Source organism: Harpegnathos saltator, unplaced genomic scaffold (assembly GCF_003227715.2).
Source record: "Harpegnathos saltator strain DR-91 unplaced genomic scaffold, Hsal_v8.6 scaffold627, whole genome shotgun sequence".
In the NCBI taxonomy this organism is placed as follows: Eukaryota; Metazoa; Arthropoda; class Insecta; order Hymenoptera; family Formicidae; genus Harpegnathos; species Harpegnathos saltator.
In genome coordinates, this window is record NW_020230457.1 from 185135 (window position 1) to 209080 (window position 23946).

General features: G+C 40.1%; 1 protein-coding gene across 1 annotated transcript; it reads left to right on the plus strand.

Annotated features, from left to right (window-relative positions):
- The first annotated feature begins 774 nt into the window (after nucleotides 1–774).
- On the plus strand, nucleotides 775–23644 carry LOC105187278 (uncharacterized). The gene is made up of 12 exons (XM_011147995.3): nucleotides 775–1152; nucleotides 7803–8022; nucleotides 10072–10226; nucleotides 12767–12987; nucleotides 13976–14120; nucleotides 15700–15903; nucleotides 17962–18337; nucleotides 18578–18758; nucleotides 18860–19023; nucleotides 21778–21981; nucleotides 22100–22267; nucleotides 22613–23644. The coding sequence occupies exons 2-12, from the start codon at nucleotides 7926–7928 to the stop codon at nucleotides 23230–23232; spliced, it is 2535 nt and encodes an 844-aa protein (XP_011146297.1). The 5' UTR covers nucleotides 775–1152; nucleotides 7803–7925; the 3' UTR covers nucleotides 23233–23644.
- Nucleotides 23645–23946: the final 302 nt, after the last annotated feature.

The window sequence follows — 23946 nt, forward strand, 5'->3', positions numbered from 1 at the left end:
AAGATTCGATTTCCCGAGAGATTTCCTCAGAACGGAGCAACAGCGGCGCGTCCTTGCCTCTCTCGCAGGCCTCCCGTTATACATAACATCCATTTATTATTAATTCACACAACATAGCTACGTGGTATCGCGCGACGCGCACGGTTAAGCAGCCAGTCGTCTGAGCCTTTTTGCATTACTGTAAAATGGTTTCGTAATTGGCCAGGCGGTTGTTCAGTCGGAGCGATAATTCCACGAGCCGACAAGGCACCGTCGCGCGCGCTCGCGCACGCGGCGATCATCTACCTCGAGGAGCTGCAGGATCTACCGCGGTTTAATAACGGCACAATGATGCGTGTCAAGGATCCAGTCTGCGGTGCGTCGTGGGCGACGTGTTACGTGTTACGAGACCCTGAGGACGAGCCGTCGGTTCTCACCGCGCGTGCGGCAGGCACCGCGATGCGAGGGAGAGACGGAGCGAGTTTTTTTCCCGCCGACAATTTTCTATTGTCCGGGCCGGAGAAGTTGCGTAAAGACGTGACTTCCCGCCTGCGTTCGCCTGCGCGCTTCTCAGACAATCACTCGCGCGCGCGCGTAATTCATATCGGCGGCGTACTGACTGTTGCTGTTTTCAGGGGCCAGCAGCCGCTGAGCCGAAGGTGCGGACGCCTCCTCGTCGGCGACCCCAAGAGACGACTCCGAGAGGCCAGGCGAGGCGACTCGGAGGGAACGCGCCTCGGCTGCGCGCATCTTCGCGACGCGACGCGACGCGACGCATCGCGCCGCGGCCGTCGCGATCGTCGTGCTTAGATCGGATCGGTGTATTGGAATACGCGCGCTCTCTTTGCTCCCGGCGCCGCCACCTTCAGTCAGTACTGCGCCCGACATCGCGCCGCGCGGATCTATCGGTGTTGTTTTTTTTGTTTCTTTCTTTCAGGAGACCCGCCGCGCGGCTTATCTTAGCGGAAAGGTGCGCGATTTCTCTCGACTTCCCTCCCGACGTGCCTCTTGCTTTCCTCTCATTTATCCGGCGGATTATCGCACCGCGGGCTGCTTCGTCGCGAACCGAGTGGCAGCCGCTCGCCGTTGGGGCTTCTCGCCCTCGGTCGCGTCGGTCCTTCGATATCCTGCGAGGCCCAGCTCGGCAGAGTCGGCGGCGAACGCTTCGCAAACGTAAGTTGCGTGTCACCTCGAGGCCGGAGATTGAAAGCTTCCGTGTTTCCCGGCGCGTCGCGTCGCCGCGATTCGCTCGCAATTTGCTCGTAACGATGCAAGAACATGGCGAGTTTCTCGGAGAGACCAACCGGCGCGTCGCGTCGGCGCGGCGGTCGGAAAACGCTCCGGATTAGCTGCGCTGCTCGTACGTGCAGTGTCGTGTACATTACGACGCGCGTCGCGCGGAGTTAATAATATAATTTAGCAGTTCCTTTCAGCAAGCTCCGGAGACTGTACTGGACTAGAAAGTAATATCCGACCTCGATACACTTGAACCAATCTGTCCTTTGCTCGTGGGAAAATAGTCGCCGATCGCTGAGCGCTGAAGTATCGCGGTGATTGTTGCAGGATGCGTTTCTTTCTTTCTTTTTCAAAGGATCGTGAAATCCTCGCGAAAGAGTGCCTCCCGCCTCCCCCCTCTTGCCCACCATTCGGAGACAATTGTTCTCGAATCGTAACGTATCGCGTAATTGCGTGGGTATCGTGTGGGTCTGAATATATTCATACCAAAGTCTAAATTCGTATATTAATATATATTACACTTTATACAGGATGTTTGAGAGAAAAGGGTTTGAGAAAAAAGTGGTGCAATTCTGTAACTCGGTATTGGAGTTAACGACACCGTAGAAAAGCCGTGCAATAATAACGAAACTGTCGTTAATTCCAATAACGAGTTAAAGAATCGCACTACTGGACTTTAAGGACAGAAATGGAAACTCACGAAATGGAGGAAAAAAGTCCCGGTAAACGTTGATCGAGAAATCAATATTGTCGGATTTGCGAGCAATTGTTTATCTTAATTAAAACTGGTGACTTACTCATTTCTGATGCATGAAACCGTACATGAAATGCATTTCTGCCATTTCTTGGTTAAAGTAACGCGATGACATCGTTATCATTCGTTCTGCGAAAACTTCGTGACAGCTGTCCGCAGCTGTTCAATGTTCATGAGGATATGTGACTAACAATTGCTTGGTGAAACGTGTGTATAAGTGGGAAGAAAATAGATGCTTGTTTGCATTCCGAGCAAGAGCGGAAGGACTTTTCTTTAAGGATTCCTTCGGAGCATGCTATTCTCTTCACCGAGAAATGACATAGACGAAGTACACCACAGAATACAGAAACACGAGAAGCGAGTAAGTCACTTGCTTAAATTAAAATAAATAAAATTAAAATAACTAAAATTAAAATAAATAATCGTTCTCGGCGCTCCGACGATATATATTAATCTTTTGACCTTGGATGTCCATCAGGACTTTTTTTATCCCGTTTTGTGAGAACTGTTTGTCCTTCTAAAATTATATGTACAGTGCATCCGGGATCTTTTGGAAAAATTGTGAAGATTAATCGGGTCAAACTGAGAAGAAAAGTTATGTGCCATTTTGCAGAAATTACAATAATATTCTCTTCACCGAGGAATTACATAGATGAATTACACCAGAGAATACAATACCACCGGAAGCGAGTAAGTCACTTGCTTAAATTAAAATTAAAATAAATAATTAAAATTGAAATAAATAATTGTTCTCAGAACCCCGAGAATGTATATTAATTTTTTGACTTATGTTTGTTAGTTATTAAATTATTAATGATTGAAAATGACCATATCTAGAGGCTCTTTTAATTGATAACTTGAAAATTTGCGTGCTTATTTGCAAAATGATAAAGGACTTTTTTCTTCAGAAATAACCTAATTTGCAATTATGTGACGGATATTGTATTTAGCGATAGATATGAGTATATATTGAATTTTGAACCTTGAATTTCGAAATTGTCGCTAGGCAAAATAGTCGTCGTATAATTGTAGATGAGGTCATTCTGAACGAAAAAGTCTTTTACTATTTTGCATCTTACTATTTGCATTTACTATTTGCATAAATATGCAAATTTTCAAATTATCGATTAAAAGCTTCTAGTTGTGCTATCAATTAAGACCTTCTAAATGCGGCCATTTTCAATCATTAATAATTTAATAACTATTGCGATTTTTGCAAAATGATACATGACTTTTTTTCTCAGTTTAATCTTCACAATTTTTCGCTTCCAAAAGATCCCGAACACCCTGTATATATAATTCTCAATAACTAATAATATAATAACTATTGCGATTTTTGCAAAGTGGCGTACACGACTTTTCTTCTCAATTTGATCTGATTAATCTTCACAATTTTTCGTTTCCAAAAGATCCTGAACACCCTGTATATATAATTTTCATATTGTAAAATGGAAAAGATAGTTGAGAAGACTGTTAATTAATTAATTTTCAACATGTAAATTATACATGTACAAAGTATTGAAGAAAATCCAAAACTTTAAAGGCAGATAGTATTCACAAAATGGAGAAAAAAGTCCTGATAAACATCGGTCAAAAAATTAACATATGTTATCAGAGTTAGAAGAACAATTATTTATTTTAATTTAATTATTTCAATTTTAAATATATATTTTAATTTTAATTTAAGCAAGTGACTTACTTGTTCTGGTGTCTTTGTATATATATATATATATAATTTTTATTAATAAATAGATAAGTTGGTTACTTTTTCCAATTAATTAATTAGTGTGTATATATAATTTGTATATTACAATTATTAATTAATAATTTGTTCGGATGTCCTTTCAATTTCACAATATGAAAATGTACAGCATACGCATTTAGTTTCTCCTACTATCTTCAAACTTCCTTTAAATAACATGAATATACCCAAGCCGGAGAAGCTATTATCGTATCTTCCAAGTGAACGTCGATAGCTCTCAGAAAAATTCTCTCCGTGTAGACAGTTTACGCAGAAGAACGTGAAGAAAGTCGTAATTGATTCATGCATTCTAATCTGTCGCCTATTGTCGGTATTCTTCCTGAATAAGATCTAACGCGAAGCTAATCGCAGATAACACTTACGTAAGAATTCCAACAATAATGCGGCGTCTTCTATACGAGACGATAGATGCAATCCGTTACGCCAATTATCGGCAAAGTGACATTTATATTACATCGGACAAATGCATACTTTTACCGCGTTAAACCTCCATCGCGTGCCAAGGCGTTCTTCGCCGATTCCGCCGGTCATCAGTTTTTCTACATATTCTAATTATATATATTTACGCGAGCGCGAGGCGTATCGCGCGGCTGAGCGAAACGCGCCCGGCTAACCGGAAATGATAATCCGATCGTAGAATATCCCAGCGTGACGTATCGACAGGAATGCTCACTTTTGTCGCGGTAATTCGTTCGTTCCGATTGCGAGGTACTCGATGCTTTTTACGATACAATCTCGACCGTCGACGGCCGATGGCTGATTTTTGCAATGCAAACAGCTGGAGCGTGCCGATAACATTGTGGAAACGATAAACGCGGCATACCGTTTCACGTAAGCGCTATTCTTCTGCTGCGATTGCCGCATAACCGCGAGCCGCTTATTCGATTGTTTCGGCGAGCGATTGCGAGACCGCGGCCGTGCGACATTTCTTCGATCTTTACCGTTCGCGGGGGGTTGCATAGCGGCAGGCGCTTCGCGCTTTGGAAGAGGCGGCGTGCAGGCGGTCGAAAATCGTGAAAACCTGGCCAAAAATCAATTTTTTTCATTCGTTTAACTCTGAGTCGATTGTCAAGTGAGTGGTCGAGTTCTCACAAAAATCATGATTCTATATGTTTTTAGAATTCGAATTCGTAGAATTCGAATCTGCCATCAGAATTCGAAAAAATGCGATCCAAGATGGAAGACGCAATATGGCGGCTTGAAAGGATATTTAGTTGACGAATCCGTACAAAAATTATTATTTTTCATATTTTTGGAGTCGCTGAGTTCTAAATCATTTGATACTTCGACAGATTCCAGAAATTGCTCGTATGAAAACAATAGTATTTTATCCAAGAATTTTCATTTAGGAATTATTATCAGTAGAACCTTGTAAGATACGAAGACGAATATTATGATAAATATACAACACATATACAGAAATAAGACTGCCAATGTTGGATGGGTCAATGTCGGATTTATATTGCAACACAATCGTCTGAAATCATAAAAATTGTGTGTGAAGTGAGCATATTTCCAAAAAAAATACAATGCTTACTACATACGGATGATTGTTACTTAGGAATAAATATAAATACTTATTTCACTGAGAAGATTGAATTCCTAGGTCAAATCTAATGGGAAATTCATGTTTAGCACATCCAAATTTATGTATATAGAAACATGTGTCGCTTCCTTTGCAAAAGAAAAATTATCATTTGTCGGAATAATAATAAATTATTTATAGCAAAAAAATGATAACTTTTTTTATATTTTCCTTGTTTTTATTAAATTTGTTATATCTATTATCTATCAGAAAGCTTTCACGTAAAAATAGCTGCGTCCTTCCTTCTGATATGCTTAAACTCTTAAATTTTTAAGTTCGATATGAATGCTTTAAGATTTGAAATATTCTTCCATCAACTCAATCTAGCACGTTTAACAACTAGCGTATCTATGTCGTTGATGAATTTTTGTTTTTCCTTTAAATTTATTCTCTGTCAAAATAAGATATTAAAATATGCGCGTGTATGTGATATTTAAGATAATATTTAAAAAAATTGATATATTAATATATTTATGTTTCACCGAGCGGATAATGTACCTCATTTTATCTTTATACGTTATTGTTTTTACAAAAATGTCGGTGATCCTTAAATTTCGAAAAATATGAGCTAAGGACAGAAATATTGGCAATAATATTTATCCTCACGCGACATTTAATTATAAAAAATGATTTAAGTCGCTATCTTCAACAGTTGAAGAATAATTAACACGTACCGCTTTAAAAATCCCACTTTGTATATCTTTTTATATCAGTAATGATCCTCCTGGATAACAAATGTCATTTGCATCGTATTTGCATCGTATGCGATTTATCGTTACCAACGATATTAATTTTTGCCACAAAATCGGACGTTTAGACCACTGTGCGGCGTATTGCTGCTCGCGTTACACGAAGAAATTCCTTCGATGTTTCATCGCGAGCAAATGAAGCCCCCTTCCTCCGCTCTCATAACAATAATCCTCGGTTGTGTCGGAGCTCCTTTATCTTTCCACCTCTCGTATCGCTACGAGTGACAAACTCGTCCAGAGCAAGCGTCGCCATTCGAGTCGCTTTTGCATATGTCTTTTGCACGCATCGCCTTCGCGGCGATGGAAGTTCGCTGGCGGTACAAGGACTCAGCATTCGCGTTACTTACGAGGAAGGGCCATGAGCATCCTTCAAACGATTCTTCGTACGTTCGTAACCTTCCGTTCGTCGCGCGCGTGGGACCTTGAACGGAGAACGTGCTTATCCAGCATTAACGACACAGCGAGCGATTTTCGCGATCATAGAGAATAACAAAAAACGAGAGAGACAGAGACAGAGAGACAGAGAGAGAGAGAGAGAGAGAGAGACGAATTGCAGAAGGGGAACGCCGCGTTCGACCTACGCGTCTTTCGCTTCGCGAAAAGTCGCCGGGAAATCCGTGCGTTTCTTCGCGGAGGTCGTCGAAAGGACTCCACAAGGATTCATCGATCTGAAATACCTGGAATATCGAGCGAGCTTGCGGACTCGCGCAGCGGCTACCGCGACGAAGCGGTCAAGATGCGAGACGGTGATCCGCCCGATACAGAGCCGAGATGCGCAGAAAAAGGATATTCAGGATATTCGCACATCCGCGTTTGGAGACACGCTGAATGAAGCCATTAATTACCCGCGACGTTGACGTTTCGTTTGCATGATTCGCAAGGCCCATTCGCGAGCGGCCATTATTTTCCTCGGAGACATTTTCGTCGAGCCGCAATTCTCATTTTCGATCCGGTTAGGAAAACCAAGAGGGGGGGGGGGGGCAATGGTTAGTATTCGCCTATTTCCGTGGCGAGGTCCGCCCCGATGCGCGAGTTATGCAATTAGGACGATAATGATCTTCTCTCTCTCTCTCTTTCTCTCTCTCTTTCTTCGCGACGCGTCAACAGCCGGCAATTTGCGCGCTAATTATGGTACTCGGAGATGCGGGGTCGACGGGGGGGGGGGGGAAATTAATGAGTGATCTCGCATGTTCGCGCTCGCGCTCGGCGGCGACGAAAACACGAAAGATCATCATTGTTCGTCCTGCGAGAGCGGCGAAATCGGATGATTAGCATAGCGTTGCCGATCGCGTGTCGTTCCGTTATTAACGCTCGACGATGACGACTCCCATCCTCGCGACGACGCAGTTGATCCGTCCAGCGGGCATAAATATTTGTACGCGCGGCCACGCGTTCTCCCACGGCGGCGCGGCGCGGACGCCTGGCGAATTTCATTCCGCGAGCGGAAGCTGACGCGCCTCGCGGCCGCGCAGGATGTATCGCGAAACCGTTATGTAAAACCCGTGACACTCGTATCGACGCGACGCGACGTTTTGTGCCACGGCCGTCGGATCTCTCTGTGCACGGCCGGCCAAATTAATAGGTCGGAGAGGAAGATAAGGATAGAGAGGCGGGGCGGGGGGGGGAGCGTCTCATCGCGTCGCGATCGATTTGAATTCGAAATCGCGCGGACGGCCGGCCTCGCCGATGAGAATTCCGTCACTCACATCGAAAGGATTTTCCATTTTGTATCCGCAGGATATCACAGACGCGGAGGATGAAGCACTGAGACGAGCGCGAGCGACGGAAATGTGCACGACACCGGCCGTGAAGGATCTCGAGACCGATTAATAACTCGCGGACCTACGGCGGCGCGTCAAGATGCTGGCGCTCAAGAGCTTCTTCGGGAGGATCAGCAAGGACTTCCGGCAGAAGGAGCTGATGCCTCTGAAGCTGATATTCTTCGTGCAGGCCTCCAGTGAGTAATTCCCATTGACTCCCGAATATACAGGATGTGTATTCGGATGTAACTCAAAATAGGATCCAGGACTCTAAGGGCAGATAGCACTCACAAGATGGAGGAAGAAAGTCCTGATAAACAAATCGCGACCACAAGCAAGCGACCCACTCGCTCCTGGTGTTTACAAAGTTTACAGATTTTCCACATATCCTCTTTCTATTTCTACACACACTTTATATTTTCGTAGGACAGAAATGCAAACCCTTAAAAAATATTCCGGTTTTATTCTAACTAAGTTTTAGTCTTCTTTTTCAGCCTTCTAATGTAATTGTTTTAAATCGAAAATTTTCCCATTTTCCCACCATTTTATGCTCTTGTAAGGTTGATATTAGACTTTCTAAGACGCCATTCATTATGATTCGTTGGTGTGCATGACCCTTCGCACCTCACCAAATACACGAAAGGACCTTTTCGCTGTCGCTGTGAATATTTGGTTTCGCCGCTACGACGTAAAAGACTGTCCGGGGTCTAGCCGCGAATGTCTGCGTTTAGGATTGTCACACATAATCCAATTTTCGCCAGTAACAATTTTCGACACAACATCTTTTTTGCATTATCCGGAGAACAATGAAATGCGCGTACTCAACCGGCGGATAATGCTGTTTCGCGACAATTCATGCGGCACTTATTTTCCGAGTTTCTGAATTTTCCCCAATTTATGCAGTAGCCTTGAAACTGTTGCTTGTTCAACTCCGAACTATCCTGCAAGTTTTATTTGCGTTTGAGTCGAGTTTTCATTCAACAACACTTCCAAATTGATCTGATCAAGCTTTCGTGGCGTTCCAGAGCGCGTTCAAAATCATCGTCTTTAGAGCGACGAAAGCAATATTTGCGCGTATTGTGGGATACAATATTTTCCCCAAGAACAGAACAAAAGGATTTGCACGCTTTAGCAGCATTTCTTCCTTGCTGGAATTAATATCGAATGCAATGTCGAATATAAAGTTTCTCGTCGTTCACTGTATCAACTATTATTTTTAAGGTTATGTGCGCCAATGAATCATAATGTATATGAATGACGTTTTAGAAGGGTCAATATCAGGCCTGGTCTACAATATGTGTTGTAAGCTGTAAGCCGTAAGAACTGACCAATTATAGCCGATTATTTTTGTAATAATCGACTGTGATTCGCCAATTCTTACGGCTTACAACTTACGATACGTATTGTAGATCAGGCCTCAATCTTACAAAAACACAAAACGGTGGGAAAATATTTCAATTTAAAATAATTATATTAGGGACGGAAGGAAAGATTAAAACTATTTTGCATGCACCTAATAATTCGTTTGTCATTTATCGGAGTACATCATATTCTTGAGAATTCCCCACAAAAATGTCCAGATTTAAATCAGGAGACTGATCCACCCAGTCCAATCCATTTTTCACCGAAGGAGCTACTCTAATTTCGAATCTAATAAAAAAAGAGTTCTATACTTTGCGTACTACCTGCCCTTAAAATTCAGAACTTTTTTGACACCCTGTATAAAATTTATTGTATGAAATGTATTATATTTTGTACGAAATATATTAAATCTTATGTAAAATATATAAAGTACACAAAATACGTTCATCAAAATATAATAAAAAAAGAGTTCTATATTTTGTGTACTACCTGCCCTTAAAATTCAGAACTTTTTTTTGACACCCTGTATAAAATATATTATATAAAATGTATTATATTTTGTACGAAATATATTAAATTTTATATAAAATATATAAAGTACACAAAATACACTCGTCAAAATATAATAAAAAAGGAGTTCTGTATTCAATTTACGCCCTTTACGCCCTTAAAATTCAGAACTTTTTTTTTTACACCCTGTATATAAAATATATTATATAAAATGTATTTTCTACAAAATATATTAAATTTTACATAAAATATATAAAGTACACAAAATGCCCCGTGTCGTCGCTGGTCACGGAGGACGTTCCTTCTCGTTCCCCCCCCCCCCTCCTCGTCACCACGATGCAATAACGAAAATAAATTCCATGGTCTCGCTGTAGCGCTCTACGTGTTGTATCCGTACCTGACTATACACATGAGAGAGCTGGGAATCAACGTGGAGGAGACGGCGATAATGAGTGCCATCACTCCGCTCATGGCGATGGTGATGCCGCCGCTTGCCGGTATGCTGGCCGATCGGATAGGGAACTTCAGGGTAAGTGATTTCCCGAAGTAATTGACTTTCGCAATGCGCCGCGGTCGTGTAATGCGAGGGTTGACTTTCCTCGGCCGCGCGCGCGCGCGGCGCGGCGTTGCGCAAAAACTTCTCTCTCGCCGTTTCTTCTCCTCGTTCTTTTACTCTCCAGCCGAGACGAGTTGCGCGTTTAACCTTTCCGAGGCTGCGGACTTGCCGATGCGCGTATTATATGCGTGTCTGATGAATTTCTTCGCTTTACGCGCGAGCGGCTGCAACAGTCGACTGTATTGCGACGCGCATTTGTCTTTCTGGGGTGTTTCTCGTCGGCAAAATGGCGCCCCGAAAGTGACCTGCGAACCTCCTGATGATTTTCGGGTCACACTCTTGGCAAAAGCCGCTTTTATCGGCAAAAAGCAGTTCAGAACACTGCTGTTTGCCTGCTTCTTTATCTTGGGTCCATTACTTTTTCCGAACATTTCCGAACGTCAGAACTTTGGTCTTCTTTCACAATTTTCAAAATGGAGGCAAACTGCGCAAGCAAGCAAGTACTCCGTCCTCAGCGATCAATCGCGGAGCTTCTCCTCTAGCGTGAAGAGTGAGGTAATTTCGAAGCGAATTGAATTTCTCTGAACCAAATCCCGAGCTGAAGACTCGTTCCAACTCGAAAGCATTTCTAGAAACGCTCGTTTTTTGCGAAATCGCACTGGAAAAAAAAAATTATGATCGCTCGCTCCGCGTTCAGAGAATTAACCCCTTAACAAGTTTTATGTTATCACAATGTATACTCTGATAGCATAGATGCCCAGAGGACGTCCCCAGGAGAATATCAGAGTAAACACGCTCACGCGATAAACGCGGGCAATAAAAAATAATTTCAAGAAAGTCATAATTGTATAAAAGAAGAATTATACTATTTCGGTATTTGCAAAATTTAACCTAATTTCTAGTGACTTTTGTAACCTTTCCTAAGGTTAAAATATCCATTATATATAATAGCCATTATTTGCATACACCCATAAATAATTTTCGATAAATAATTTTCGTCGTATTTTTATCGTATTATTGTATTATATTCTATCTGTAATCTTTTTTTCTTGTTATCCTTAGAATCATCATAATTATTGTGTCTCCATTTTACGTACAATTTTTAATGATTTTAGCCATTCGTAGGCTAAAATATCGTGATTATTTACGTAAATCCATATCGATAAATAATTTTTATGTTTATTGTATTTTTATTGTATTATTACATTATTTTATTGTATTCCTTTACAATTTTTTTGTTATCCTTAAAACTATTATAGTTATTATATCTATATTTCAACGTACAATAACTCGAAGAGATAAAATGAATGTTTTTGAGTGGATATTTTATCTTTTGTCCTTATATATATATATATATATATATATATATATAAGTATATACAGGGTGTCCGGGAAACGAGAAATTGTGAAGATTAATGAGATCAAGCTGAGAAGAAAAGTCAAGTATCATTTTGCAAAAATCATAATAGTTAGTAATCATAAAAATCATAATAGTTATTAATGATTCGAAATAACCGCATCTAGAGAGGGTCGTTTGAATAATAACTTAAAAATTTGCTTACTTATTTGCAAAACGGTAAAGGACTTTTTTGTTCAGAATGATCTAATCTACAATTATACAACGGCTATTATGCTTAGCGACAGGTTCAAGATTTAGGATTCAAGGTTTAATTCACTCATGTCTATCGCTGGGCACAATAGCCGTCATACAATTGTAGGTTAGGTCATTCTGAACAAAAAAGTTCATTACCACTTTGCAAATATGTACGCATATTTTCAAGTTATTAATTAAAAAAGCTTCCCGATGTGGTCATTTTCAATCATGGTAATGGCAAAATGGTATATGACTTTTCTCCTCAGTTTAATCTCCACAATTTTTCGTTTCCAAAAGATCCCGAGCACCCAGTATATATATTATACAAAAATATATATTTCCATGGAAAAAAAGGAAAAACTGTCTTTCCGACGATTTAAAAAGAAAAACGCTCATTATGGGGTTAATCTAAGGTTGCCAGATGGCCGGGGATGTCCCGGAATTTTAAAGTTTGTCCAATGCCCAGGAATTTAAGTCTTCTGTCCCGGAAAGTCAGAATTTCAACAAAATCATAATCATAACATTCATGTTTCTAACTGGTACCAGAGAGAAACCTGAGAGATTTTGTAGGCTCGTAGGTCACCGCGATTTATAGGGTCGAATTTCTCGACGTGCCACACAAAAGAATTGATGTCAACTAAGCCATTCGCGTGGTACAAGATACAATCGCACGTTTTATGTCCAAACTTCTCTCTGCTGGTACCTAATTCACGCATTTGTACGTTGTGAGTGTACAACGGCATTTCTTAGCCCTCTCGTCTTACTCCTCTATCTCTCCAATTTAAGTAAAATTCTTTAACAATTTATTTTTCAATCGTCGCCTAAAAAATGTCCCGGAAATAGTCATTTCACATCAGGCAAACCTAATCACGCATTTGCTTATTAATGAGATTTCCCTGGCAAACTCTTCTCCCCGCAGATCTTGCTGGCGGTGTTCTCCGCGTTCGGCGGTTTGGCGGCGTTATTGCTGCTGTTAGTGCCGGTCGGCAGGGTGACGGTTTATTTCCCCGAGAGGATAGTTATGGATCTCGGTTGTCTGGAGGCTGGAGGAGACGGCCCGTTAGTCTACACAATGAGCCAGGCTCATCCGTGCGAGGCAAAATTAGAATCGGAGATCACGGTGACGGTAGAAAGTTGCGGGTGAGTAAAAAGCCGAATTGCGCGTCGGTAGCGCGAACGGAATAACGGAACGAGCAGAGAGAGAGAGAGAGAGAGAGAGAGAGAGAGAGAGAGAGAGAGAGAGAGAGAGAGAGAGAGAGTGAATGGTGTTGAACAAACCTCCCTCTATCTTGCTCCATGCTGTAAAAATCTTGCTCCGTTGCGTTGAAATTCCGGACGAGAGATACGTCTCGCTCGTTTATTCGCGTCATCGTTAATTTCAATGACAACGCACGTGAGACGCAGCGTGTCGATGAAGACACGGTTATCGCGAACGGTAATTTCGGGCAATCGCGACAGAAAGCTTTAACCCGCGCGCGCACACACACACGCACACGCATACGCACACGCAACACGCAACATGCACACGCACACACACATACACAGACACATGTGCGTGTGCACAAGCACGTTTCGTCTTCCTGTTTGTTTCAGCTTCTGCGCGAGATCCGTTAACGGCGAACTGGAATCTCTCGTTATTTCGCTAGGACGAGACACTTCAATGACGGAAGATTGAAGCGCAAGCATATGAAATCGCGACTTGCGCGTTTCCCGTTTGCGATCCTGAACTCGTTTCGTGGCGAGGAGTATTAATAATCGTTGCTTCAAACTGCTCTTACAAATCAGATGCTCGAAAATTAATTGGTAGAAAAAGAAGATATAATAAAACATTGGGCTTTCTGTTTTTAAAAATTAAGTTGACCTTCAACTGACCTTGAAAATGCCCTCCAGATGAAAAACTGATAATGCCATTCTGTTTCCCCTTCGAAATCATGGGACACGTGTTTTAGCTTTTTCAAATATCTTTCATAGTTTTTGAGATTTTTTACCTGTTACGTTTGAAATTTAGCACCCTGTATAATATGTAATAAATATGGCCCGCCGATAAAAACGCTGGCCCACTTGTAGCCCACCCGCATGAATAGTTCTGGCGCCGCCTATGGGTATGAGTGATTTTTTCACTACGCAGATTCGTGTGTCACGTGGACGCGGACAACGAGACGGAGCGGGACTTGATTCTGAAATCGAGAATTTACACGCTCAGGCATTACAATGTCCGGACTGGCGCCAATACTACGTACAAGTACACCATTGCACAGAACGACCTGCCAACGGTACGTCGCACGTTTGCGCGCTACGTATATGTTAATCAGAGTTGATGGAAAAAAACATGCTTAAAATAAAAAAGAAACGAAACATCACGTTTTTCGTTTAAAACTTCGTGCCTTCGTGCCTTAAATGTGTTTTAAACAAGCGCGGAAAGGAACATGTTTCAAACATACTTTAAACATATGTGCATTTGATTTTTAGTATAGTTTGAACACTCGACTCTTGATGCGCCTTGGACCGTAGTCGGTGATAAACAATAAGAAAACTTTCTAAATCGTTTCATTTAAATAAACTATGAAATATATACAGGGAGTCCGGGATCTTTTGGAAACAAAAAATTGTGAAGATTAATCAGATGAAACTAAGAAGAAAAGTCAAATATCATTTTTCAAAAGTCGCAGTAGTTGAGTCATTAATGATTGAAAATGACCATATCTAGAGGCTTTCTTAATTGTTAATTTGAAGATTTGAGTACTTTTTTGCAAAATAGTAAAGAACTTTTTTTGTTCAGAATGACCTAATCTGCAATTATATGACGGCTGTTGTGTCTAGCGACAGGTTCAAGATTCGGGGTTCAAAGCTCAATATACTCATATCTATAGCTGACTTGGATTTTTCTTATTTTGAATTTCCTTCTCAGTTTGACCTGATTATATTATTATTATTATAATTCCATTTTTTAATAATTTTACAATAATATATACATTTATGCGTAATATTGTAATGTGCCAGAGAATATGAAAAAATAGATATTTTGTGAAAAGATAAAAGATCTATCACCAATAATTTTACGTTCATGATTTATATCAAACACCTAACAAAAATATGTTTAAAGGAAACATATGTTTAAAATTATGGAATGTTTAAAACATGTATGACTTTTCTTATTTATAACTTTTGTTTTACATATGTTTTAAACATACATTTCTTTTTAAACACGTTCTAAATATATGTTTAAAGACACATATGTTTAAAATATGTTTTTTCTTAAGTATTTAATATTTGGGTGTAAAATTATTGGTGATATAAATTTTATCTTAATATTTATTATATATACACGTATAGATATTATTTACTTAATAATTCACATTTTGCTTACATATATTTCGTAGTTTATTTAAATGAAATGATTTAAAAACTTTTTTCGACGTAGTTCGGAACATAGTCGGTGGTTCAATAAAATAAATTATCTTTTGCGAAATTTTCCAGAAATAAAGTTTTTTTTATTAAACCATTGATTACGTTCCAAACTGTACTAAAGATTAAATATATTTAATCCAAACTGTACTAAAGATTAAATATATTTAAATGTTTAAAATATATTAAAAAACAATTCGGACTGTCCCATTTTTTGAAAATGAAAACCAAATTTTTAGGAAAAACAAGACGGGAAAAATAGAAATTTCAAATTTGAGATGAAAACATAAAAACAGTTTTAAATAAAAAAATATGATGTTTTGTTTTTTTATTTTAAACAAGTTTTTTACCAATCCTGTTCAATGCGCGTAAGAGAACACGCGATGCATTATTTCCTGTGACATCATGTCGCTAATGAACATATCGTCGTATTGTAATCATTCGCAGGATGTCAGCCAGCAAGACATGAAGGAACATCGGCGATTGAAGAACAACGAGTTCTTCAAGACTTCCATCCGGCAGGTGTCGAAGAGCAGTTACTTCTTCCCGACGGATCAGCTCTATCAGTTCTCGTGTATCCCTCCGGGACACGCCGGAAACGATGATAACGTCGCGACCTCCTGCACGTTAGGTCAGCTGACTAAGCCGAAGGTATGAGAGTTCGCGACATAGCAATGCAACAACAACATGCGATTCGTGTATCATGTCGGAATATAAAAACACAGATATAGAGATGTAGAGATATACAGAGTGTATGAAAAGTATCGGGACGGAGAAATATCTCGAAAACTAAGCATTTTAGAAAAAACATGTTTCAGATAAAAGTTATATTTTAAGGGGGACAAAAAGCAACTGTATCACTTTGTTTACTGATGGCGCCACTTTCGAGATATTCACCGTTCATTACTTTTCGTAAACGGAAACCCCAATTTTTAATTACATCATCTTTTTCTGCCAATTAATTTAAACAACTTTTGTCTGAAATATTTTTTTACTTGTCTAATATTTTTTGAGATATTCAAGGAAAACTTGATGACTTTTTTAATATTTAACTTATCTCGCTAACTATTTGTTGGAAGAAAAAACAGTACTAGACTTTTTCACTCTGTTTGGCCTCAAAAATATATTGTTACAATAGTACCCTAACTTTTGTTAACTTATCGATCTTTGAAAATTTTAAAGTCATCAAATCAATAGGAAATTTTTCGGAAATTTTATCTTGGATCTCGATCAAAATTTTTAGTAAGGGAATTTCTATCACGATCTTGGCAATAATTAGGACGATGCTCTTTCTCTTCATGCTCCTATTGGCAATTACTTTATCAATTTCTGGTTACATACTACAATGGTTGCAAGTATTTGTAGAATGATATAATTTTTATCGTTTTTCAGCCGTATAATGCCGAAACCCAAGCGCGGTATGAATGATAATATTATAGAAGAGAATTTATATTATAGAAGAAAATTTCTCTCTATTGAAAGTTTAGATGAAAATGTTGAATGTCCAAATATCAGAAGAGAAAAAACTTGTTGGACAGATCCATAAATCTGCTAAATATTCTAATGAATCTAAAGCATAAACTTGACTATTGTATATTTCTTAAAGCTGCAATTTGTTTAATTATGTTGTTATGTTGAGTTATTTGTGATTTCTAATTTTTTTCAAAGTAGAATTTGTGTTAGTTAAGGTATGTATTTTTACACCACTATCTTATTTAAAGTACAATACATAATATATAACAGATTTATTTATTTGATTTTCTTAATTCTTAATACATTCTGTTTTTCTGTTAAATGTCTGTAAGACACACTTTTAAGTAAAAATTTGGAAATGTACTAGTTAAAAAATATGGGGATTCTGTTCAAATTTCCAACATTGTCGGGGTATTTACGTTGAAACCGAACCGGAGATACGTGATTTTCATTACAATTTGTAATCATTTTCATTATAATGTACGCGACGATACTTCACAGAGTGTCTGACGATAACGTAGAAATCTCTCATTGTACGTGCAGATTAAATGGAACTGTCTAAAAGAATCCTCCACCATTTTGCGAGCAACCACGTAGAATTCCGAGTTATCAATTGAGGACAATTATTGAATAATCACGCGCGATGAGATAGCCGTGAACTGCGAAAGCCATTCCTGCTGTCGTATGCTTGCATTAGTTAGATTAAGTTAAACTGGACAAAAATGTCCTGTACCGGACAACCACATAGATGTATTAATTTTTCGACCCGTGCTTATTATGGGGCTTTTTTCATCCATTTTGTGAGCTTTGACCTTTTTTTTTAAACATCCTATATAGAAGCGATAAAATTGGTTTTTTGTATCTCCAAAGCACTTTATGGCCATTTATGATACGAAAACGCTGCGCCTTAATCGCGATATAATTGAAAGGAACGATCCATTTCGAAAGAGAAATCGAGTAGAAAAATTAATAGGGTTCTGGTAAGGGCCTGATTATTTTTCCCAAACATTAATCGAGTCTTAGTAGGGACGGAAAGACAAGAACCCTACAAGATGTATAACAAATGGTTTAACGGATCCTTATAAAGTAATATTATGAGGGCCTTATAAAGTAATATCAACAGGACCTTATAAAGCAATATTAACAGGGCTTTATAAGGAAATATTTTTATTATTGCTCGAGTAAAAATATTCATTTCACTCGGGAATCTAACGTACACTTTGTATCGTTTTCCAGAGTAGTGGCAATCGAACGGTAAATTACCACTTGTACAAGTCGAAGATGAAAGGTCTGCAATTGGACGAGGCGGACCGGCGAGAGAAGCGGCAGCGGTTCCTGGCGGACGAGGTGTCCTGGTCAGGGGAAGATTTTCGCAAGCTTACCTGCGGCGTCCCGGATTCCGCGGACACTCGAGTCGTGATAGACACGCGGCTCGGCGATCACAGTGTCCGGGGGGATCCGCAGGACAAGCGAGTCCTGAGCACGAACGAGTGCCAGAAAAGATGCATAGTTACTGTACCTCGCGACGCGATGTGCTCAAATATGAGCACGGAGATCGAATACAATGTAAGCTTGACGTTCTGGCTTTACCTCGTCATTAGAGTATTCATAGGTCAGTACATGATTCGTTTCAACGTCCCGCGAACACGTCCCGCTCGAGATAAAGATCTCTCTCTCTCTCTCTCTCTCTCTCTCTCTCTCTCTCTCTCTCTCTCTCTCTCTCTCTCTCTCTCTCTCTCCCTCTCTCTCTCTGATTGAGCTTACCTTGACTCTCGCGCGGCGCATTTTTTCCATCACTGAGTGAGCGTCGCAGCGCCGTTAAAAGCCGGCTTCCTCTCGCCGCTCGTTTCAGGTATTATCGGCGGCACGACCTTCGCGATGTTCGAGGGCGCCGTGATAGCGATACTGCGCGAGCAAGAAGCGGATTACGGCCTCCAGAGGATCTACGGCAGCATAGGCGGAATGATTTCCTCGCCCTTGTCGGGCCTTCTCATAGACTACGCCAGCAGGGACAAGGGCTACACGGATTTCAGGTAACTCGAGACTACCCGCGACGTAACCACCTGCGGTGGTTTCTTACGCTGCAGTAGCATAAGCTCCGCTCGAACTCTCTCGGCGAATCTCCCCCTTCCAGGCCGGCGTTCTACTTGTATGCGGCATTGAAACTCGCGTCAGGTTTCCTCATGCTGCTGATCAATTTGGAATTCAAGGCGCCGGCCACGGACGTCGTGCGCGACGTCTTCATCGTGCTGCGAAACATCGAGACCGCCGCGCTTTTCCTCGCTTGCTTCGTTCTCGGTGAGTGAGAAGGTTCGTCCTCTGAATAGCTGCAACTATGTAGTCACCAAGGTTAGCAAAAAACGTATTTAAAAAGGAACATATTTAAAATTTAAAAGGAACGTGTTTAAAATAAGAAGGAAACATGCATGTTTCTTTTGCTGGAAACTGTTTTTTATGTTTTAAACATGTTTTAAATGAAAGTAAAAAAATATGTTTAACACTGGAACATTAGAACACTAGACCGGATTTGACGACTCCCATAGAAGGACCGTAAGAGCCAATTGGCTCCAAGCATATCTTTTCATAAATAACAAATAGAAAGAAACGAAACGTATAGATAATTATAAAATTTAACGTTTTAACAATAATATTACTAATTTATTGAACGAAAAAACTGTTAGTTATATTACGTATATTGAATTTTTTTAGTCTTTGCTACGTTTTGAAAAACGTGAAATACAAAACGCCGTTATGTATAATACTACAGGAAACGTATTTGTACTCGTACATAATTTTCTTTGTACATTTACCGCACACAAATTTTTTACGCGAACATTTTCCAACTTTGTGATTTTTTTGCAGTTTTTCTTTTTTTATTTGACATGGTCATTTGCCTGATGCATCGTCGGATTCAGTTTCTTCTCCGGTTGATTCAAAATTTTGAGACTTTCGTTTTTGGGCAACATATGGGGCACTTAATTCTTCCACGAGATTTTATAAAAAAATTCTTCTTGATATTCTTACACATAACTTGTATATAATTCATGCACTTATAACAGCAAAATCCATAATATTATAAAAAGTATGAACTGGCAACGGTGAGATGCTGTATATGCATACTATGTGTACATATACAATTATAAATATGTATGTATATAATTGTTTTCCAAGCGAACAAATAGATAGATACACATAAAAATATTTATTTATCTATTTAAAGTCTTAAAACTTGTAAATAAACCCGTAAAACGTATGAGAATGCAATATCAGATATAAGGGAGCCAAATTGGCTCCAACGGTCCTTCTAGGTAGATAATTAAATAAAAATTCAACCATCTTATATAATTGAAAAGGTTTTTTATCAAAATGAAGAACATGACAAATGATGAAAAGTCACGAAAGGATATAACACGGAGGCAAAGTTGAAAAAAGTTATAGCGGTTTGATTTTCGCGAGGAGCCAAATTGGCTGCCTCGGTCTTTAAAGTGTTAAAACATACATGTATTTGATTTTTAATGCAGTTTGAACACTTGATTTTTAATACTTGACTTTTAATTGGTATGGAATATAATCAACAGCGAGAAGATTTCTGAGAATCCATGAAAGATTATTTATTTTATCGAGCCACCGACTGCATCGAAAAGAAGTTTCTAAATTATTCCGTTTGAATAAACTATGGAATATATACGGGATGTTAACAAAGTATACAAATAAACCTTGAAAGGTAATAGAAGATACGTAAATAAGCAATGTGAGATAGGAAACTAATAATCGGAAACGCATTACGTATGAGATATAAGATGCTGAAGGAAAATACCGTTATTATGCAATTACACTTTACCAACGTACCTTTTTATGCACGCAGAAGAAACGCAATCAATTTCAACTGAATGCAGCAGTATCAGCACATAATTAGCTAAATATGTTTAAATCTTGTAAAGAACGGGAAGATGTTTTCGGTCAATGGAAATGTATGTTTAAGATGTGATCTTTCTACGTTGTTACATGGTTTAATTTTCTGTGCTTTTTACGTCTTGAAATTATTGAATTATTACTTCGTTTATTGAAAATTGAGTGCACCTCTTCGTTATTATTACGTACGTAAAAACGTGCATCAATAAAGCGCAATTGTATAGTAACGGTATAGTTGTATAGTAACGGTATTTTTCTTCAACATCTTATGTCTCGTATATAATGCGTTTCCGGTCATTAGTTTCCTATCTCGTGTTGTTTACTTTCGATTACCTTTCAAGGTTTGTCGGCATACCTTTATTTGATACCCTGTATAAACAAAATATGAATTATTAAGTAAATATATGTAGAGAGGGGGAAAGAAAATCGGACTCCTAAATAACTTTGAAAATGTGCGAGATGGAAAAAAATGTCAAATACAGAAGTTGTAGGGTTTCAACTGACGCATCACATAGCAATATTAGTGTGATCTTGAACAGCATCATCAAGGTTACGGGACGGTCACGTTGAATTTCTTAAACGGAAACTCTCATATTTTATTATGTTATCTTTTTCTTAATATTTTATTATGCGAACAATATATTTGAGACCAAGCAGAGTAAAAAAATCCAAGTCAAAATTTTTCCTCTGACAAATAGTTACCGAGATATCGTAAGCCGAATGTTGAAAAAGTTGTTTCCAAATATCCCAAGAAATATTGAGCAATAATAATAAATAAAAGAATGTTTCAGACAAAAGTTGTTCAAAATAATCGGTAGAAAGAAATGATATAACAAAAGTGGGAGTTTCCGTTTAAAAAATTCAAGGCCTTCCCGTGACTTTGATAACGCTGTTCAAGGTCATACTAGTATTATCATATGGTACATCTCATTCAAGACCCTACGAAAAGGAGAAAACATGTTTAAAAAAACTTTTTGATTTGTTTAAAACTTTTGTTTTAAACATGTCAACCCTGGTAATGATCGAGCGAGGTAAGGGAAACGCTCGGGTCGTCCGGTGATCGGCGCGCGCTTAGACGAGTAACCCAAACGAACTCATGATCGCGCGGGAAAATGTGATAAAAGAGGAAGGTCTCGGCAGGCACCGCCTGGGGCTACATCGAGTCGTTCCTCTTCTGGCTGATCCAGGATTTAGGAGGGTCTAGGTCGCTCATGGGCATCACCATCACTGTCGGCGGAGTCGCTGGTATCCCACTGCTGGCGCTCTCCGGGCCGATAATTTCGAAGATCGGCCACGCGAATGTGCTGTTCATCGGCTTCGTGTTCTACGCCATCAGACTGTGCGGTGAGTGTCTCTCGCTGATTGCTCGGCGACATCCTGAGAGCTGCACATAGCGACGCGCGCGTGGAACGCGCGTACGTACGGACGCGTCCGGAAGCATAATGAGACGCTTCCTGCGTAGGATATTCGCTGATTTACAATCCTTGGCACACTTTGATCTTCGAGGCCCTGGAGTCGGTCACGGCGTCCCTCAGCTTCACCGCAGCCGTCACTTACGCGGCGAAATTATCAACCACGTCCACCGACAGCTCGATACAGGGACTGCTCGGTGGTGTTTATTACGGAGTCGGTACGTTCCTGAGTAAAGCCGCCGGAAGCTCTCGGCGCCTGACTTCGAGTCGTAATGACTTGACTCGGAGGCGGAATTTGCTGCCCGAGAAAAGCAATCGCTCGGCTTACTTCGCTTCCTCGAAGCGATGATTATTTCCGACCGAGAGAGTGCTTTCTTCACGGTAGTTTTGAGTCCTTTTAGAAAGGCTCATATTGCATTTATTCTTTCCTCGAGGATATAAGATCTCTACCCGATGTGTGTGTAGCAAAAATAGCAAAACAAATTTCTGCTTATTATTAAAATTGTTAATACTCTTGTTTTTGTTTAACATTGAATGTAGCGCGTATTTTTCTGTGTATACAGGCAAGGGCTCCGGAAGTTTGATCGGTGGTTACTTGATGAAGGCTTTCGGCACAAGGCCGACCTACCAGATTTTCGCGGTAGTAACTTTGCTGACCGGCGTGATGTATTTGGCATTCAACTTGACTTACCTGAAGAGACGACCCCAGCTCGAGGGCAATGATATCGTGAAGAAGAAGCCGAAAAGCACTGACGTCTCGCAGAATAGCCTCGAGAAGAAGTCGAACGACATCAGTCTCGAGGAGAAGCCGCAGCTGAAAGCAGCCGAAGAGAAGGGAAAGGACAACTCGACGGAAAACGACGGCGGGGTCGACAACAGAGGGTTCTTGAAGGAGCCGCGAAATGAGAAGTCGTCGACGGGAAGCAACGAGCGGGACTCGGCCCAAATCGAAGCTATCATGAACGCCAAGAACATCGACAAAACTGAACGACCTCCGAGCAGGCAACACGAAGACGACTCGACGAGGAAGAGCGACGCTACTCGCGCGAGAAAGGAGGACAGCAGTGCGCGTGAGAATTCCTTCGTTAATCCGAACTTTGAGACCGATAATTCGGATCAGTGCGAGATCACGGTGGAGCCAGCGAGGATAGACGACAAGCGTGTCGATCGGCCGAATTCCTAGCTTAACCGAAGCCATAGCCAATCGTAAGCGAGCGTATGTATTACAATAAAGGAAAAAAAATCGTGACCACACAAATTGCATTATCTCAGGGTGTATTTCAAGATCTCGTCCTGCTCCTTTGCTCTTGGTTAACTCTTTAAGGACCGATGACAAAGATCTCTGTCATTTAGGAATTTGCCCAAAGGACCGGAAAAAGGCGAATCTTTGCCATGAAACATTTTGCTATGCTGAAGTCCAGGCGTGTTTTAAATAATGACAAAGACTGTTACTAGATGTTTTCAAGCTCGGTGAACATGATGACGCGGCCAGTTTTTTCCATTTTCCGCATCATAAACGAAATATAGCCACTCGGGAAACGGTCTTTTTCCGATTTTCCACGAATCTTTGTCATGAAACATATGACCATCTTGAGGCTGAAAAAATCTGAAAAAAATTAGTTCTGGTGAGACCTTGTGTTTTTTGGATTGCTGAATGATACGAATTTGGTGTCAGTATTTCGAAACAGAATGGCTAAATCAATATGGCGAAGTCAATACTGTGGCAACACGGGATTTTTCGAAAGAATATATATATGATCTTGCTATTACTTTTATAGAGATTTTCAGGGATGCTAAATATGAATGTTCCGTTATAATTCAAAAATTGGCATTGGTGAATATGACGGATTATATATATGCAAAAAATTCCTACCCTTTACATTCGCGAATACATTTG

What these genes read in the sequence shown, in the direction of transcription:
- LOC105187278 (XM_011147995.3), top strand. Translation starts at nt 7,926, where the DNA reads ATGCTGGCGCTCAAGAGCTTCTTCGGGAGGATCAGCAAGGACTTCCGG. An exon ending in CCTCGCTTGCTTCGTTCTCG is followed by an intron (nt 19,024 to 21,777) that starts GTGAGTGAGAAG and finishes AGGTCTCGGCAG; the next exon opens with GCACCGCCTGGGGCTACATC. An exon ending in TGGTGTTTATTACGGAGTCG is followed by an intron (nt 22,268 to 22,612) that starts GTACGTTCCTGA and finishes CTGTGTATACAG; the next exon opens with GCAAGGGCTCCGGAAGTTTG.